This window comes from Mytilus californianus, unplaced genomic scaffold (assembly GCF_021869535.1).
Source record: "Mytilus californianus isolate M0D057914Y unplaced genomic scaffold, xbMytCali1.0.p SCAF_10, whole genome shotgun sequence".
NCBI classification, from domain to species: domain Eukaryota; kingdom Metazoa; phylum Mollusca; class Bivalvia; order Mytilida; family Mytilidae; genus Mytilus; species Mytilus californianus.
The window spans coordinates 51,507,577-51,529,390 of NW_026262582.1; the positions used below are offsets into that span (position 1 = coordinate 51,507,577).

General features: G+C 32.5%; 1 protein-coding gene across 3 annotated transcripts in view; it reads right to left on the reverse strand.

The window, feature by feature from the left end:
• LOC127718799 (dual specificity calcium/calmodulin-dependent 3',5'-cyclic nucleotide phosphodiesterase 1A-like) overlaps positions 1 to 16,751 on the reverse strand; it is a 140,770-nt gene extending 124,019 nt beyond the window's left edge. For all 3 annotated transcript variants that reach the window (XM_052224863.1, XM_052224864.1, XM_052224861.1), the window contains exon 1: positions 15,841 to 16,751. In XM_052224863.1, coding sequence (XP_052080823.1) covers positions 15,841 to 16,075 — 235 coding nt within the window. In that variant the 5' untranslated portion in view covers positions 16,076 to 16,751. The remainder of the gene's footprint in view (positions 1 to 15,840) is intronic.
• Between the last annotated feature and the right edge of the window lie 5,063 nt (positions 16,752 to 21,814).

A 21,814-nucleotide genomic window follows, 5' to 3' on the forward strand; every position in this document is an offset into this window, starting at 1 on the left:
TCATCTGGAATAGGAAATCAAGATAAACAGCTGTGTCACAAGAGCATGATATGCCTGATGTTGATTTCAAGCAATTGATTATAGAAACTAATTTCTAATTCAAAATATTATTCCGAGATCTTACTGGAAGCTCCTTGTTTTATTTGTAAACAGTCTTGCGAGTTGACTTAGGTTAGGTCAAAAGACAAATTTAGTACTAAAATCTCCAGGAACCATTCAGGTATTAAATTTGACTTATATAACTTCGTTTTTTTTTTTTTAATCGATCAATTATATCCCTCTTGCTGGTTCTGTTTTCCTAATTAACCATATCTTAATGAAAATTCCCCGGAAAAGATTAACCCTGGCTATAATCTAATTATATAATACATCCTTTCATGGTATATGAAAAAATAAATATTTAAATTAAATTGCAAATTAAAGTTCCTGCATTATCCATCGGCAGGATTTCCGTTTGCAAAGGTTAAGCAATTACATCTATTGATCACATATTGCATAAAAAAGGGAAAGATCACATTGAAGCCTAATTGATTAGGGAATTATATAACTTGCTATATTTTAACGAATTATTGAATATTGGATCATTTTAATTACTTCCTTGTGTAAATATTTATAATCCCTCTGTCATCTTCAATATCTGGTGAAAAGGGACAATCTCAAAATACTATTGAATTATCTTTGATATCGGACATACAGGGACTCTCTCAGAATGTTGTTGAATCAACTCTGATATCAGACATAAAGGGACTATCTCAAAATGCAGTTGAACCAATTATAATTATCAACAATTCAAATATTTCTCAAGATGTCAGAAAGTTGATATGATATATTAACCATCCCCCACAATTTGTGCCTGTACCTGTAATTAGGCTACCGGAACCGTGTGATGTCCTTTATTTTGTGTCTTTATTATTTGACATTAAAAGACCTAAAGACATATATCTTATTCGCTTTTTTTAACTGTTGGGCTGCTGTCTCATTGACATTTACCCCACATTCTCTTTTATTGAGGTCTGGTATTATGAAGACTCCCACTTTTTCTTCACTAACCCCGTGTTTTTAATGTTTGATATCAGATATCAGAGTCAGTGTGTACCACTCTGGATATCAGACATTAAGAAAGAGTGTCAAAGAGTGTTGTAATACCATCTTGAGATATCAGGCTTTAGAGTCAGTATACATCTTATTCCAGCAAAAGCGAGTAACTGGGTAACTTTTTTACATCTTCAACATGATGATGGGTGATTTATAATGACCATAGCCATATTTACACAACTTTTTAGTAATTTTGGTTTTCATGTATTAATGCTCTTCAACTTCATTTTTGATTTGAACTTTGTAGACAAAATACATCTGGTGTAACAAATTATAAGTCTGATATCTTTGATCAGATTTCATAATTGACCTGTTATTTCACAGGCTGTACATTGACCTATACTTGGTTACATTCAAGTCCTGTGGTCTATGGCCAATAGTTGGCTTAATGGCAATCATACCACATCTCCTTATCAATATTTTTATATTGACCAGTTAGACATGGATGTAAGGGGGCTGCCGATGACAGGTATTTTGCACAAAGTCAAAACTTTGAAACTAAGTAATGTAGAAACCCCTTCTTAAGGGAGTCTCATTGGGGGGTTCTGATCCCGGATCCCGCTTATTGTTTTGTCAAAATCCCGTATCCCGCTTATCATTGCAATAATAGAGCTTGTAATTTCACATGTCCCGCCCGACTTCCTTTCCTGTTTTCACGCAAAATAATTTGACTTTCACGTGTCACACTTACAAAATAACGGCAAATCCCGCATCACGCTTACACCCCAATGAGACCCACTCTTAAGTGATCTGAACTTGAATCATCATTTATCTACACTATAATCATCCTGCATCTAATCATTTGATTAAAATTTTCATTCAAAACACAAAACAATCCCTCAGTTGCTATGCCATGTATATCAATTATTGTCTATCTACTACCACATCCCCTCCCACTATAGAGATCAAGAAAGATTATGAATATAATATTATTTTAAGTAACAACATCATTCAACATATTTTCACAGCATGATATTTTGTAAACAGAAAGAACATTTGTTTTCACAATAACATTTTACTCATTAGTAGGTATGCCTCAGAGAGCTGTGTATAAATTCATAATGAAAACTGGCAATAAGAAACAAGTCATTGAGAAAATTAACTATCTGAAAGATATTCTCAAATGTTTCTTGCATTTGACTTAAGTGCACCTGATGAAGGTTATACAAATATGTCATGTACACTGCAATGGGTATTTTGTATTTACTGGGTTTCGAATGAGAATCCCTGATGAAATGATTCCCCAAAGTTGCCAGCACATACATGTAGGTATTTGCAGTACTTAAACGTTATATTTCTGTTTATGACTACAAGGACCTTTACCAACCTTGTGAATAGCCCTCATACAGTTGGTACTGTTTATGAATATATGTAATGAAAATTTTTGTTTTCTGATTTTCATAGTATCCAATTAGTTACGACTGAAGCCTTAAACGGCCCAAAGTTTACCTTAAGAGAATTTGACTGTTTTATTTACTATAGACCCTCAATTATGGTTTTCAAGCTCCCAAATTTTTTATTAGAGTCTGGATGCAGGTTACAGAGTACTGAGAATATATAGGCCTAAAAAATTGGAAAAAATTAGAGAAAAAAAGGGGGAAAAAAAGAAAAAAAGAATAGATAGATAATGATGGGATGCTTAAATATAACAAATTTATATTAATAGGCAAAAAATAAGAGAGGAAAATTCCTTAGAAAATGAAAGAATGAAGAAATGAATTCTCCCCGTTTATGTATGTCGCTTCTTTTGGTCTTGAAGGAACTTGATTAACACTATTCAGGAAACATGTGTTGTGTGATGTGTAATTGGTATTATAAATTTATTTTGACAGAGAGGCAGATGTATAGTAAATATTGTATTTTATCAATGTTATTTCAAATGATTGATTTTGGGGTGCTTAAAATTACAGGCATATTTAATATAAAAATAAGAAGATGTCAGGTATGATAGCCAATGTGACAACTATCCACCAGAGAACAAATTATGTAGAAGTTGGCACCTTCAACAATGAGGAAAACCCATAGCACATAGAACGCTATAAAAGGCCCTGAAATGACACACTGAAACAAAAAATTAATATCCTAATTGATGTCATAAAAGATAAAAACAAATATAATAAACAGCAACAAAGGACAACCACTGAAGACTCCTGACTATATAATAAACAGCAACAAAGGACAACCACTGAGGACTCCTGACTATATAATAAACAGCAACAAAGGACAACCACTGAAGACTCCTGACTATATAATAAACAGCAACAAAGGACAACCACTGAAGACTCCTGACTATATAATAAACAGCAACAAAGGACAACCACTGAAGACTCCTGACTATATAATAAACAGCAACAAAGGACAACCACTGAAGACTCCTGACTATATAATAAACAGCAACAAAGGACAACCACTGAAGACTCCTGACTATATAATAAACAGCAACAAAGGACAACCACTGAAGACTCCTGACTATATAATAAACAGCAACAAAGGACGACCACTGAAGACTCCTGACTATATAATAAACAGCAACAAAGGACGACCACTGAAGACTCCTGACTATATAATAAACAGCAACAAAGGACAACCACTGAAGACTCCTGACTATATAATAAACAGCAACAAAGGACAACCACTGAAGACTCCTGACTATATAATAAACAGCAACAAAGGACGACCACTGAAGACTCCTGACTATATAATAAACAGCAACAAAGGACAACCACTGAAGACTCCTGACTATATAATAAACAGCAACAAAGGACAACCACTGAAGACTCCTGACTATATAATAAACAGCAACAAAGGACGACCACTGAAGACTCCTGACTATATAATAAACAGCAACAAAGGACAACCACTGAAGACTCCTGACTATATAATAAACAGCAACAAAGAACAACCACTGAAGACTCCTGACTATATAATAAACAGCAACAAAGGACAACCACTGAAGACTCCTGACTTAAGTCAGTTACACGGGGAAAACAGATATTAATTGGTCTTTTCTAAAGAGATAGTGTACCAGAAAAATCTGTAACAAAGATTTACAAGCAATACAGTCTTTAGCAGTAATTTAAATTAACTGATCAGTGTATCTTTACAACCCATGCAGTCTTTAGCAGTAATTAATTAACTGATCAGTGTATCTTTACCACCCATGGGTCTTTAGCAGTAAATTAATTAACCATGACCAGATTAGATAAATTCCTACATTCGTGATCACAACCAATTTACTTGCACTTGCAAATAATTTCATTATTTCATAAAATCGCTTACATTTGAAATTTATCGTATAGACCCTTAATTTATTGTTGATGACCACATGAAATCTCTTCTAGTTGTATTATATTTTTTTGATTGAAAAAAGGGGGGGGGGGGGGGTTGTGGGATAAGATGATTGTTGTTTTAAGTAAGGTCTAGTAGCCTTTTTTCATCCTAAGTATCCATTAATTTCTGTGTTTAAATAATGTATATGTGCAACTTTCTTTGTTTATTTAACAGATTCCACTGTAAGCTCTAATGTCCTCTTCATATAGATGGATTATAATCATTCAGATTCCACTGTAAATTCATTCCATTGAATTTTAATTACGAAAACCTGTTATTATCTCGCAAATCAAATAATAGTTTTCTTTTTTAATTAATTGAAGCGTTTACAACAAAACAGTGAGTCGGTAATTAACACTTTGAATGAAACACGTCAGTCACTGCATGTGCAAATTTATCCCACAATGCACTGACATGATGCTGTTGTATGTTGCAAGACTAAATCATATACGTTACCATAAAGGCCATACGACTTGATAGATTTTTTGAATGACTGAAAATATCATTCTTGGATAACATAAAATGTCAAACCACAAAAACTGCTGACAACAAACTGATGAAACATTGATACAAGATCATACGAAGCTAGCATGGTTTATCCACGCATTATTTTGCAGTATAAACTATTCATTTCCTTTGAAGCCGAGGAAATTAATGAGCTTGAAATAAAAATTAAACCTCTGTATTCTGAACACAGAAAATTAATTCACAAATGAAAAAATTTTAAATGATTAATGAGTATTGGACTTTAATGATTTCTAAATGACCTACTTCTATGTTTCTTTCAGGAATCAAAAACAATCATTTCGAAGCATCAAGAGAAGGAAGAAAGATAAAAAAAAAAAATTAAAAAAAAAACAGATTGAAGAAAGATCCAAAAATGATATTAAGTTGATAAAAAGATTATTCAACTTTATATTTTTTGTATTCATTGCCTTTAGCTGGGATAGTGACATAGTTCAAATTAAGGGCCTTGAACTGGTCATACTTTTTTAAAGCATAAACAAGAAAAATAACAGTAATAGACCTAAAGATGGATACCGGTATTCCGTCTACGATAGTAATACACTTCTTTGCTGCCGACTATAAAACTAATGTTTATGCAAATAGGCTGATAGATTGAAGTGGTGATACAGGCTTTTTATAGGCTTATGCTATTAACTTGGGGAAATTAAGGGCATACATTTATTTTTAACTTCCAAGAATCCAATACGTCTTATTTCCTTGTTAAACAGTCTTTTTTACATGCAAAACAAGCTAGATGAACATCGTAGAAAATCATGCGACTGACGAATGAGGTATCAATGACCGAGGTATGGTATTATGTCTGTGACTGCATGACGATCTATTAAAATCTTGAAAGGATGTTTTTTTCTACTTTCTCTACTTCCTTTTCATGTTTTAGCATTCTAATTTTCCTTTAAACATTTTTTATGTTTGTAATTTTCATTGTTACAAATAATTTTAGAGTAATTAGATATGTTTTACACTTAGATAATCATATACCATTTTCAAGATAAAAATAAATATGTTGATGACTTAGATTATACACAATGCTTAATGCCCAAAAAGAAAGCTCAGTGGCAACTTTAATGTTCAGTGGCCAATATCATATGCTTATTCCAAACCATTAAAAACGTGCTTATGAATGAGAAAATCTAACACTGCTTATGACCAAAAGAAAAGTCAAAACTTTAAATGACCAGTGGCAAATATTTAAGGGTACCAGTGGTGTTCCATATTTTATTTCTTGAAGAATACACAAATTAAAATAAAAATTGGTAGCAGTTCCTGTTTTTAGAAATGTCAGCATTGTATAACAGCCCAAAAATATATATGGTTCTGAGGTAAAAATTGCAGTCCATTTTTTTCCCTTATGGACTAAAAGGCAATTTTTTATGGCTCCGACATAACATAAATTGAATATTTTCTACACTTTGTAAAATATGGATTTTAATTATCTGGATTTTAAACCTAAATGGATAAACTTTCAATTAAAAGTAAGTCCAGCCCTGAATCATCCAATCAGAAGCCTCCCATAAGATTTTATTCTGGAGAAAAAACCTTGCTGGTAAAATGTAAACAAATAATTGCACTCATTCAAGAATAAATCAACTAAGTTATAAAAGACGCAAATAAATCGCCACAAAGTCGGCTTGAAAGAACTAAAAGTTAGTTTACAGTATAAAAAGGTGCATCATCTCAAGAGAAAAAAGGTGAACAGAACAGGTCTACATTTTAAACATTGATTATTTTTGTGCATCAGACTTTCAGTCTGACAGTGTGCAGAAGACATAAATTGCAGACTAAAAACAACTGATGATAAAGATGATAAATGCATAGATAGTATCATAAACTTTAAAATATGCAATTTAAATGGAATAAAGTAAAATGTGGCAGAAATTTCTTGGACCGGAGCAATGGTAGGGTTCAATTTGCAGAAAATATATATCACTAATAGCAGTGTCAATTCAAATATGTATTCTTTATTTTACAGTTGGCCATTATGGATTGATTTCTGTTTCAAATAATTATTTAACAGCGGAAATACTTAAAGCATAAATACATCATTTTTTGCCAGGTAATACAGAGCAGAACAATAATTAACGTAACTCACAAAATCATAATGTATGTGATTTTTCCAATAATTTTGGCTATTACTCAATTAACTTAAGACATTCTAATTTAGAAACAAATGGTTTCACCATCAGAACCTGATTTTTGATACTTAAAAACATCTAATAGATTATGTTCTTTCTCTCATTTTTTACTACTTTCTCTCATTTATTAACAAATCTTTAATGTATGACAAGAAGCTCATAAAAGCTTGTTAGTGAACGCTATAGATTGGAAAAGAATCAGGTTCATACCTCCGAAAGTGAAAATGCAGGTAATGAAAGTGAGGTGGAAGATACCACAGGGATATTCAAACTCATAAGTAGAAGACAAACTGAAAATGAAAAACAGCCAAAAGACATTAACAACAGTGTGCAAACACAACATTGAAAACTAAACACTGAGCAACACAAACCCCATCAAAAGATGATCTTTGGTGCCTAGGAAAGGTTACTTGACCTGCATTGAGGGAAAAATATCATGAAATGACACATACAAACTTTTTTCAGACTGAATTTGAAATTTCAGAGAGCCCTTTTTTCATTATAAAACACATGCCAATTTCTTTAAAACCTGAGGGTTTCACTAGGGTAAAGAAATATTGTCATCCCTTGGTTTTCTTCCCACCTGTGAGCAACACTTGCAAAAGTGGGGTGTCTGTTTGGCTGTGCGGGATGTATAAGTTTGCAGCCATGTCCAGGCAGAATATAAAAGTTAAATCTGATGGCTAGTGTAGAGAGAGTGCCTGGTGACACTCTCTGCACATTAAGAACCCTAAGTGCTACAACTCTTTAAGGGTTCCGCAGGTGGCCTGTTGCATCCAAGACTAAATTCCTGTCCCTATCCAATATAACCCTCTTTTTGCAGTGATATTCCAAATTTCACACCCTTCATCCTGGTTGACCCCCTAATACAAGACAAGTATGTATTGTATTAAGGGAAAATTCATCTGTATATTCATAATAGACATGATATGGTCACTCTTATCAAGACACCCCCCCTTTACACACACCATCTTCTCTCAAATAACTAGCAACCATCCAGCATCACAGCAATTTACCAAACTCCAACAAGAATGATAATTTACCCGAATCACCTTGCGTTTACTGTATACACCATAGGCATTTCTAATCAAATGTACTTTTATGGATTTCTTAGACACAAGAAATAAGATGCAACAAGATATATATAATATCAACCAAGCAAATGATCGATAGAAAAAATATATAATTTTCAATATAATAACATTTTAAAAACACATTGTAGGTGGATTAAGGACTATAAAAGGCGACCATTGTAGAGCCAATCCTTTTCAGTGTGTGCTTAGCAGCTGTTGAAATTGATGACAAAAAGTCGTCAGTTTCTCTTTAACACACAACAACACAGAGCTCATCAAAATCAATAACTTGTCAATCAAGTACACCAGATCTTGTAGTTACTTCATTAAAATTGTTTATATAGCAGAAGATGACTTTCTGTTTGAATAGGAAAGCAAGACTTGGAAAAGATAGAAAAAAGGGGGAGGAACAGTAAGAAATGACAGGAGCAGCGTTTGCTTTAAATAAACAACTTGCCATTGCTTTAAATAAACAGGTCAAAGTTAATATTGAAAGAGAGACACAGGAAAAAATAAGGGGAAAGGGTGGAATGTTTCAATGGCACAGCAAGAGATAAGATTTCAAGGAGGCATAGCAAAAGAAAAGATAAAAGGATAGGGGGGGGGGGGGGGGGGGGGGACATGAAATGACAGGGTGTATGGGTTTGTTTTAAAGATGAGCCAAAGTTAATATTGAAAGAAGGACACAGGAAAAAATAAAAGGTTTTTAGTGTGGAAAGAGTTAAAGGATTGAGTGGCATCACACAAGATAAGATTTTAATAGGTGTTGCACAGCAAGAGATTTTTCAAGATGAAAAGGGGGATATAGCTTAAATTGTGTAGCAAGCTATGATTGAAAGTTCAGGAAGGAAGTGTCTGGAGATCTGGGTCTGGGTTGTAATTTACCTTAGTCAAGCTAATTCACCTTAGTCAAGCTAATTTACCCGTAGTCAAGCTAATTTACCGTAGTCAAGCTAATTTACCGTAGTCAAGCTAATTTACCTTAGTCAACCTAATTTACCTTAGTCAAGCTAAATTACCTTAGTCAACCTAATTTACATTAGTCAACCTAATTTACCTTAGTCAAGCTAACTTACCTTAGTCAAGCTAATTTACCTTAGTCAAGCTAATTTACCTTAGTATTAGCCTTAGTCAAGCTAATTTACCTTAGTCAAGCTTTATTTTGAATAACAGTTTAACTGGGGTAGGTTGTAAAGTTTGAGCTGCGATAATTTTGGCTAAGGCCAGGTTAGGTCCAGTTTATGTTATGTTAAGTGACAGACTTGGTTCTGGATTCTGGTTTATGTCAAATATAAGTTAGGATTAGGATTATAATGGTTTGGTTATCAGTAAGATTAACTAAGATTTAAGGTTAAGAGTTGCTTTTAAGTCGAGGTTAGATTTAGGATTACAGTATGAGTTATGTTTAAGATGTTGAACGTGGGGCTTAGAAGTAGGAGGAAGCAAAAAATGTAGTCACAGCACACCAATTCACAGTACACCAAAACAAGTAAGAGGGCACCCCAGTTCATAGCAGACAGAGTAAAGCAAGACAGTTAAAATGCATTGAAGTCAGAAAAGGATGCTACTCTTCTGCACTGGTTACATCACAGTATAACAGTTAAAGAAAACATGTTTTCATTTTACTGGACAAATATTATGACTGTAGAGTGACTATTTGACAAAAACAAAAATTCTAGTCAGCATATCACCATAAACTAACAGTCAACCAATAAGATCCAGACCATGTAACTTTATGTTCATGTTATGCTTTAGAAAAACCACTGAAACTATGTGCTAAAATTATAACAAATGTTGACGAAACAAAAAAAAAGACCTCTTCAAATTAGGATTCCATACTTAAATTAAGTATGCCAGACCAGCATTTCCCCCACATTAAGTTTAGACTGACACTACTGAAACCAAAACAGTTGTGAGGACTAAATCATTTGTTGAAGAACATTTAATTTAAAATCAAAATTCCAAAAAGTTGAGCCAAATCAAGCTATGGGACTTTTATGCTTATAGTAGAATAACCTTAGTATTTCAAGTGATTTCAACAATTTAAGATCATTTATGCAAATTTACATAAAATGACTGTATTCAAAGATAATTCATGCCAACATCGATATGCCAACCACTGGGCTGGTGATACCCTCTGGGACAAAACATCACTTATTCTGGGGATGGTGATACCCTCTGGGACAAAACATCACTTATTCTGGGGCTGGTGATACCCTCTGGGACAAAACATCACTTATTCTGGGGATGGTGATACCCTCTGGGACAAAACATCAATTATTCTGGGGATGGTGATACCCTCTGGGACAGTGATACCCTCTAGGACAAAACTTCACTTATTCTGGGGCTGGTGATACCCTCTGGGACAAAACATCACTTATTCTGGGGATGGTGATACCCTCTAGGACAAAACATCACTTATTCTGGGGATGGTGATACCCTCTGGGACAAAACATCACTTATTCTGGGGCTGGTGATACCCTCTGGGACAAAACTTCACTTATTCTGGGGCTGGTGATACCCTCTGGGACAAAACATCACTTATTCTGGGGATGGTGATACCCTCTAGGACAAAACATCACTTATTCTGGGGATGGTGATACCCTCTGGGACAAAACATCACTTATTCTGGGGATGGTGATACCCTCTGGGACAAAACATCACTTATTCTGGGGCTGGTGATACCCTCTGGGACAAAACATCACTTATTCTGGGGCTGGTGATACCCTCTGGGACAAAACATCACTTATTCTGGGGCTGGTGATATCCTCTGGGACAAAACATCACTTATTCTGGGGCTGGTGATACCCTCTGGGACAAAACATCACTTATTCTGGGGCTGGTGATACCCTCTGGGACAAAACATCACTTATTCTGGGGCTGGTGATACCCTCTGGGACAAAACATCACTTATTCTGGGGCTGGTGATACCCTCTGGGACAAAACATCACTTATTCTGGGGATGGTGATACCCTCTGGGACAAAACATCAATCTGCAGTGGATTCGACCCTAAGTCAGGTTGTAAAATGAAGACTAAAAATAAAATTTACAGTAGCGACATGTATTAGAGATGTGGAAAAGAACAGAAGAGTATGGTTGTTATTTGATCTGATGTGTAGATAGTTCATTAAAATTCCTTTTTTGAAAATAATCATCTGTTTCTTGTGCTGTTTTAAAATTGTGTAAAAAAGGTCGTCATTAAATCTGACTCTCAAATGAACCAGCACAAACTGATCTTAATCAAACATTACTGAAAACTAGTCTATGAAAAATTGGGGGATCCGATTTCAACATTTAGATCCCTTACCTTTACATAGACTTTTGCTTCATTGCATGGGGGATCCAACAAGTTTTCAGAGGGAGAGTTTAGGGTATTCACTGAAAAATGTTTAGTTTTCAAGTCTAATTTTTCTTTTATCTACAAGTAAGCTGGCTATGGCTAGACAAAACAGAGGCCAGATCTCAAGTCTGAATACCATCTAGACTCAACACAGCTTCACTTTAACAAAATTGAAACTTAAAAAACATTTGATTTTTCAATATAATACAACTATAAAACCATCTGCTGTCTCTAGAGCAAGCCTGTTTTTTCAGCTCAGTCAAAATATGAATGAAAAATAGTAATGATCATGGTAGAGCAAATAAAATGAATTTGAGTCAAAACAGAAATTACCCATGAAATGTTAACCTTGGGCTTACGTACGAGTTCAATGACATTGCAGTTGTTTGTCCAAAATCTAAGATCAATACTAAGTATACATTGTAACACCAGCAAAATGCAACATTAGAAAAATCAACACAAATTGCATTCTTATGTCAGTATGTTGTGATTGGCAATATCAGACAACAATTAATCCACCAAAGTCCAAAGGAATTAATACATTGTAAACAACTAGGTCTGTAATACGTGCAGCCTTCAACAATAAACAAAACCCATACCATATTCTACGCTATAAAAATGCGCTCTGCCTGAGGCAGCTGGATACGACAGGAGAGGTCGAACTCTGAACAGTTGGGGCAAGTATGGACACAATATTCAAGCTTGATACAGCTCTGAATTTGGATAGTGATTAAATATTTGACACATTATAGATTTCTGACACAGAATAAATGTGGTCAGATAACTTAAAAATTTGAAATGGGACATTTAATCTATTTAATGGTCCAATATCCAAAATCTAATTCCATGGTTAGATTCAGAATATAAAAAAAAATATAAATTCAAACAAAGTTTAATTTTGGACCCTTTGGACCTTAATATAGACTAATTTGAAAACAAGGCCCAAAATTAAAAATCTGAATGCACAGTTAGATTCAGTATATCATAGAACCACAAGAATTTAGTTTTTGATGCAATCAAACAAAGTCTAATTTTGGACCCTTTGGACCTCAATGTACACCTATTAAAAAATGTCCAAATATCCAATATAGTAATACATGGTAAAAACCTCAAACAATTCAAGACTTTAAATTAATCCTCACTGAAATTGATTAAAAGATTTGTTTTTATTTTCAATTGAAGATTTCTTGCTGTTATTGTGTTGCGCAATACTTAGTAAATCTATTTACAAACTAAATATAATAATTTACACACCCTGTTTGGTGTGTATCTCCTGCCATATACAGTATTGGTTGTTTCTTTATATAGATCAGAAATAATTTATGTTAGAACCAGCTTAACCAGTATTAGAAAAGTCTTGTTTTTGGCTCCTATTTTACGAGCCTCTAGTTTCTTATTGATTAAAGTCACAACCACAAAATCTTCTGTGTGTGGTATGGAACCTTGTAGTACAATTTCAGAGAGTTCCATTGACTAATACTTAAGTATTGTCAATTAACCAGAAAAACCTAATTCCTGAACAGTTTGGGCCATAACCCCCAAAGTCAATCCAAACCTTTCATTTGTGGTATTGGAACCTTGTGGTACTGGGCAGTGAATTTCATAGAGATCCATACACTTATAGACAAGTTATTGTCCGGAAACTAGAAAATTTCATAGAGATCCTTTCACTTATACTAAAGTTATTTTCTGGAAACCAAATGTCTTCTGACGACGATGACGACAACATGATAGCAATATATGAATACAAATTTTTTGCGGTCGTATAAAAAAGGGCCATGGGATAACATGTGAAAGCGAATGTGAAAGGATTAATAAAAGAATGTCCTGATTTAGTTTATAACATTAGGGAGCTACCATTTGATTTTTATGGGGGGGGGGGGGGGGGGGGGGGGGCTAGGATGAAAAATTTTGTCCTGCATTTTTATAGTTGTAATCTCTGTCCTGCCTTTTTATTTTTCACTCTATTAGGTCCTGCCTTTTTTTTATTAGTTTATCCTGACTTTTTTTACACAAACTGTCATCCTGCCTTTTTTTTTGGCCAAGTTGCTCATCCTGCCTTTTTTTTTTTACTCAAAACTCCTGTCCTGCCTTTTTTTTCAAATTTCTTCCTAGCCCCCCCCAACCCCCCCCCCCCCCCATAAAAATCAAATGGTAGCTCCCTTAAATGAAAAACAATTATGAAGTTATTTAATCATACCCTAAAATATATCTGAAAGAAATTAGCATAAAAGCTGTGTGCTAGTCAATGTAATTTCTACTACATGTATATATTTATTAATGGGATCTACTTTTTTCTGAATAAACTAAACCCATTTGTAAACCTTCTCAAACTTTCCAAATTCTCCCAAAAAACCTGTCCAGTACTTGTTAGATCGGCACTTCTTGTGTTTTGTCGTTTTGTTGTGCTTCATTGTTATTGCTCAACCATAAACAAATTGCACATTATGCTTGTATACAGAATTAGTTAAAACCATCCGTGAACATATAATTTTCTTCAATATATGAAAATTGCTACCCATAAAATATATGAAGCCTCAGTATTTCTTGCATGGATGTTCTACAGTAAAACACAAAGTCCAGAAAATAATTGTAGATTTGCTGAATAGATAAACAAGAGCCATTTTTAATCAAGACTCAATGAAAGCCTTAATTAACTACATATTCTTCCTCTGATTAGGTACATACTAATCAACTCAATTCATTAAAATTTGTTTACATTCTCAAGAATCAATATCATACTTTCTTCAAAAAGGTAGGCACAGATCTGGGATTTTATGCTAGGGGGGGGGGGGGGGGATTCCTCCTCAGAATTAGGAGTACAAGGACCAAATATTGACAAGAAAATGGCTGTAATTTTCCTCTTTTTTTGTGGGTGGGTTGAGCATCTGAATCCATGCCTAAAAGTTGCACACAGAAACTTTACATACAAAACACGAGAAAGTTAAACAATTGTTAAAGGTCTAAAACTGAGATGGGGAAACCTTTCATTTTTTTTTCATGACCTTTGTTTCTAAGATTAAAATGAAGACTATAATACTTTTTGGTCTACAACCTTGACCTTTACTTTTAGGTCTAAAACTATGCCCTCTATTTTTAGGTCTAACACCATGACCAATACTTAATGTTCTAACACCATGACCAGTATACTTAAGATCCAAAATCATGACCTATACTTTAGTTTCAAAATCATGACCTATAATTACGGTCTCAAATCATGAAATATACTTTGGTCTCAAATCTTGACCTATACTTTAGGTCCATTGTCTCCTATACTTTAGGTCCAAAATTTTGACCTTTGCTTTAGTTTCAAATTCATGACCTATAATAACAGTCTCAAATCATGAAATATACTTTGGTCTCAAATCTTGACCTATACTTTAGGTCCATTATCTCCTATACTTTAGGTAAAAAAATTTGACCTATGCTCTAGGTCTTAAATTTATATTCTATATTTTAGGTCCAAAATCTTGACCAATACTTTAAGTCTAAATAAGTCATGACTTTTACTTTAGGTCTAAAACTAAGTTCTATATTTGTTGGTCTACCCGTATAATTATGACCTATACTAGTTCTAAAATCATAACATCGATAAGGTTTAAAATCTTGACCAATATCTGAGGTCTAAAATCTTGTACTATACCTGAGGTCTTAAATTTTGACATGTACTTGAGGTCTAAAATCTTGACATGTACTTGAGGTATAATTTATTGATCTAAACTTTAAGTCTAAATTTATATCCTATGTTTTAGGTCCAAAATCTTGACCAATACTTTAAGTCTAAAATCATGACTTACAGGTCTATAGCTAAATTCTATACTTTTTGGTCTATAATTATGACCTATACTAGATCTAAAATCATAACATTGATAAGGTCTATTATCTTGACCAATATCTGAGGTCTAAAATCTTGGACTATACCCAATGTCTAAAAATCTTGACATGTACTTGATGTCTAAAATCTTGACAGGTACTTGAGGTCTAAAATTATGAACTATACTTTAAGGTCTAAAATCTCGACTAATATCTGAAGTCTTAAAAACTTTACATATACTTGAGGACTAAAATCTTGACCCAACACTTTAGGTCTGAAATCATTACCAATACATTAGGACTAAAAGTATATGAGGTCTAAAATTTTGACCTATACCCAAGGTCTAAAACTTAGACATCTTCATCAGGTCTAAATTCATGAAGAATACATGAGGTCCAAAATCTATCTTTCATATATCCTCATTCATATTCTACAGCATAAAGTTACCCTGCTTTAGGGTCTAAAATAATTTTTATACCCCCTGTCTGTTTCTTTCACCTCTAGAATTTTTTATTTTTGGAACTTACCTTCAACAATTTCTCCATTTGGGAATACTATCACAACCTTGCCAGATTTGGACATAAAAAGTCGAGGCCGGTCTGGCGCTGGTTTTAATTTTGTTAAATCCATGCTAGAGTCCGTCTGACATCGCCTGTACTGATTCCCATGCTGAATTATTGATAAGTTAGGACCACTGGGACCAGGCTGAGGAGTCCCAGTGTCACTGGACGCGAGGCCTGTCTGTTTAAAATCCAGTGTCATACGAATTGGTAGAAATTATTTAACGGAAGACGACTCAAAAAAAGAATCGTCTAACAAACACAACATCTAAACTATTAGTAATTTATATTCCGTAGCACAATTAGCAGTGAATGCTTTTTATATATATTACATACAGAAATTTTGGCAATGTAGCACTACATGTCGTGTTCAGAGAACTGTAAATACTGCCTGTTACGATTCCAAATTAAATTGTCTATGATGTTACAATTATGCATTCCTATAAACACATACCTCGCTAGCAGACAGCATATGTGGTTGAGATTTCCTTCCGTCAATTCCAAATGAAAACCAACTCTATTGGAACAATTAGGTGCCCCCCATAAATACAATATTCCTCGACATTGTTAATGTAGCTTCTATTATGATAAATCGCAAGGTTCTCAATTTAGTATAGTATTATCCAATACCTTACAACTGTTAACATAGAATCAACAAGAAAATGACAACACAGCATTAAGGAATGTTCGTTCTGCTTGGATCAATGATATTTGCGGCTATTGTACCGGATCAACTTTTTCCTGTCATCCGAAGATTTGATCATGTTAATATTTCTCTAATTGTCACTTTATTTGGATTCCATCTGGTTTATATAAGTCAAATTTGTCATCCAAGTAGTTTTGATTACGGAATTATTTTTTTTCCGCACCTAGTCTAAATATCCTGGAATTCAAAACAGTTAATAAATGGTGGATACAATTTTTTTTTAACGTTTAATCTAGTAATTAAGACCTTTTTAAATTAGACAGCTACATTACCAATAATTATCATCAGTTATCAATTTGTTGACTTTACGATTAATTAATAAGCTGTGATGAGTTATCGTTAATTAATCATGATTTTTTTAAAACATTTTATTTGACCTCTAATAACATTATTGGTTTATAATCACTAACTTCATGAGGGAATTCAATTAAATTTATCCCAATAGATTGTTGACATAGGGATGATTCCAAATAAATTGTTTGTTTCTCCATGGGTAAACATCTAAACCAATATTTATTTTTATTCCAAAAATTCTAACAGGTTATTGATAAAGGCAACTTATTAATAATTGCATACACTATTTTCAATGGATTAAGCTACAATTTAAAAATCTGCTTGCAAATCCTTATTGCAATTGTGAGCGTAATAATTTTCGATCTTTAAAATATTTTCCAAACAGAAGCAATTTCCAAGTTGCAAATTAATTGATTTAATAACATTTAAACCTTTCATTATTGATTAAGATCAATTTTCATCAAAGAAATGTAGCATTCCCAGAAGTAAAATGCTAAGACAAACTTGCATTAAAATTTCTTGCAGTCCTTAAAACATCAATTTATGGATGACTGTAAGCCCAATGCTAATCATTTAATCACTTCATTTATCCAATTCACATATACACAATTAATCCTAATCAATTTCAAAAAGAAATTTACATTTCTGCACTAAAAGTTCTTGGAAACGTAAGGATAGTTTCATCCATATTGGACCACACATAAGAAATTGATGACTGATATTGTAAGATGATTTTCATTAATAATTTTTGATAGTTGGCAGTTTACATGATTTTTCTTTTGAGCAGGAAACTTGGAATATAAACAATTTCTCTCTGAAACCAATTTGATTTTCATCAGTTTGGTATAACTTCTATTTAGTTTATGGAGTGATGAGATTCGTATTTATTTTTAGATAAGGTATCTTCTGCGGAAGAGTAAATATTTAAATTTCAAGGATAAAAAAAGGTTAGAAATTACTGTCTGAAAAGTATTCCATTTCACTATTTTTTTTAATGAAAACTACATGTATAATCAGAACATGAAAAGGTAAAAAATCCAAAACTTTTTTAATTTCTCTTTCAAAAACTTTTACTTTTTTTAATTTAAACAATAGTATTATAAACAAAATTCAGCAATTATTTCAGATAAAGAATTCTCTAAAAATTACATAATACTAACTTACCAAAGCAGAAAATGATAGTTCCAAATAAAATTTTATGATAAATGTGTCAGTTAACTAAATTTCTATTTAGATCCCACACATTTGAATCTCTTCCACGCTTTACTACTTAAGTGTTTTGGTTCAGTTACACACAGACTAAAATCATTAGTTGATTCAGAATTTAGAGTGTTCTTTTTAATCATCAAAAGATAGCTGTAACCATTTAGCCATCGTTACCATCCCTCTGAAGTTCCCAGATGATAATATATGAAACTGTTATAAGATTGTTTTCATAATTGATAAAATTTCATTCATTTAATAAACTGTATGGTATTCGTATGTTACATAAAGATTGAAAGATAAAATCTATTTTATCATAAAAATATAGTCTGAACATGTTGAAAAAAACATGTATATTCTAACTTGTTTCCTTAGAAAATGTTTTTAGAAGGTTCATTAGTTGTTACCTGAACAGTCTCAGACAAGGAAGGCATTCTTGTGCTCTCTGAAAACCCTTAGACTGTGTCCTAAAAGTTTGGAAAGTTTTTTTTGCCGATTCTGTTTACATATTGTAAAAATATATGACACCTGGCACCCCTTTTTTATATTACTGGAATACATCTGGCCAGTTGCAAGAAAATATGCATTAGTTCAGTGCTTAAAACCTCTAGTTTAACCCCCCCCCCCCCCCCTAGTCTGTTGAATTGACCTATCCCAGTAAATATTAAATCTTTGTTAAATATTTTCACCATTTAGTCTAAATTTTGGGCTTTTTAAGGCTTGCCATATTATGATTTTAAGTGATGAAAAAAAATTATTGCCTTAATGGTGAATAATTTAGAGACTGTCTAATCTAATATTTTAAACTTGTTCAGGGAAGATTTAAATTTATTTACTAAATCCTAGACATGTGGCATACATTCTGTCCTTGCTTATACTGATTTAAAAATTCCAATAAAAGAAATTTTTATTAAATTAAGTTAACTTCTATTACTTAACTATTATGAAATAAAGTAAAAAAGAACTTTTGTTAAATGTAAACAAGATATTACAAATAATTTAAAAGCCAAACGATGACTCTAATATTAATTCATCTCAATTATACCTCACTTTTGTTCATTCAAATAAAGAAATTGTTTGCCACAATATAAGAGGCTTTTTTAATATGCTTTAACTTCTTTTACTGATAGGGGAATAAGACTAAATGAAAAATAAATATTCAAGCAGCCTTTTGTTGGAAGGACGAAAAAGAGATTTCAATTTTTCAAAATTCATTTGATTTTTAAAAGTATATTGAATAAAGGTGAGTTTTAATATATACATTTATTGATTTCAGTTAAATTTTCAAAAATGTTATTGAAATTCTCGTGAATTATTAACCTATGCCCATATAAGGCAGAACAACGCCATCAACCCCATTAAAATTTCATAGCTTTCTTTCACAAAATCTCCTGAGAAAAATAAATGTGATACTAAATAGTATAAAGGAAATAATATAGTTATCTTGGTATAAAAAGAAATTTTTAAAAGCAACTCTAAAAGCAATTATCTTAATTTCATGTCTGGGATAACATTTTTTTTACTTCAAATCTTATTGGAGAATGACCTTCTACTTCAATTTTTGTTTGACACACATACTATGTAGCGTTTTCAATTTTTCTGATGAAAATTACTTCTTATGTGACCCGTGTCTCCCCAGTATTTTCAAAGAGCACCATGGTATTTGAAATAGCACTTAATTTCTCTAAAAAATTATAGCACCACATTTGTAATTGTGCTATTGTAAAAAAAACTATTCAGTTTAGCACCATGGTAAAAATTGCATTTATCTCCCCTTCTCAGACAAAATTGCTGCTTTAAACATTCATCACAGAAAAACATGTTGAAATAGACACAAAAAATGTTTTTAAATGATATCCCAGCTATAATAGTGGTCTTTTTGTACCATATGGTCATACCATTTAAAATCTCAAGTGAAAAGCTACTTACTCTTGTTTTTGAATTTTTGCCAGATTTTCGGAATCCTCTGGTTTTATCCATGTTTTGCCATTAAAACATTTTATCCACTAACCCCTACTTTTCTTTTCATAATTTTGTTACATATAGTTTTAAAAGCCATATTTTAAAATCTTATAAAATCCTTGTTATTTTTTCATTAGTTTTTAAAAGAGAAAAGGTGACAATGTTAAATGCATGAAAAGTCTAACAAGTACCATTTCCCGCCAAATTTTCAATGGCTTATATCTTGAAAACAAGCACAGAGACCCTACATTTTTTTCTGCTTTTTTAGTTTCTTTATTTATTAACTATTAATTTATAACAGTCTTTTAAAAAGCTTGTTTTTTTGACAGAGAGGAGCAAACATCCTTAAACCAAGAATTCTTAACTTTATAGAACCCTATACCTGAAGATTAGGGCTCAGTTTTAGAATCCCAGCAGGGTAAAATTGTATCTTTAGGACTCCAATAAAATCTTAAGTCATTAGTTAAGGTTACAGGGCCAGGATAAAGGTTTGTTGTTTCACAGTACAAGTCTAAATTCAAGTCCTACTTGTGTTTTAGGGATAAATCATAATTGTTCATGGGTTGATGACATTTCATAACCGCGATCTCAAAAAAATAAAAATAAAATATTTTTTGGGCTAAAATTTGTATTTTGTATTATAAAATTTCCACAGAAGTTTAAGAATGTTTCTGGTAACCTCAAGTTTTTATTATTGTTTCAATTACATTTACCTAACATCTATGTTTCATCTCTTTAAGAATTGAATTCAAAATGATATAATGAAATGTAACATTCATCATGACACAAGCTTCCACAATAAAGTACACAGGTAAATAAAAGAAAAACTTGATAGAAATTGAGTTTTCATGATCCTAGCAAAAAAATGTAATTATAAGTATTGAATGCTTCTTTTAGTAAATTTATTGAGGTGTAAAAGCATTGACCAAAGTACATTTTGTATAAAGCGCGGAAGCACTTCATTCTAAAAATGTGCACATGGTGAACGCTTTTACACCCCTATAAAATTACTAAAAGAAGCATTCAATACTTATAATTACATTTTTTGCTAGGATCATGAAAACACAATTTCTATCATTTTTTTCTTTTATTTACCTGTGCACTTTATTGTGGAAGCTTGTGTCATCATGAATGTTACATTTCATTTTTAAAAATGAAGGTAAATTTCAGAATGACTCGAGATTGCTGTTAGCCAATCAAAATAATGTATTATAATGAAACATACATGCAATGTAATTATTTCAACATGAAGTGGCTAGTGACAGACAATGGATCAGAAAACCATTTTCCAATAGGGAAAATTCCTGCCAAATATTCCAATTTTACCTTTAAAAAATAAAACAATTTAAATTGTTGAAGCACATGAAAAGGGAGTATAAAGTATGTTTTTTTTTCTCATTGCTAAAGGCAGTACGTAATATCAAGTGACCTATAGTTGCTTTCATCCACTGTCCTAAGGTCTCTTAGATCAGGTTTTAACTAAAGTTGTTTTCTCCGTTTTATCATTTCTTCTGAATTTTGAGATTTACGGCTATATAAAACATAAGATGTATGGTATGATTGCCAATCAGACAACTATCCACCAAAGACCAAAAGATATAGAATGTAAACAACTGTAGAATAATGTTTGGCCTTCACCAATGAGCAAAACACATACAATAAAGTTAGTCTCCTTTTCAAGTACTTAAGCACTTTTAAAATTTTTATTTTCTCCATTTCAATTACTCAATACACATAAATCTGATTATTAACTCTTTCATAAAACTTCTGGTTAAT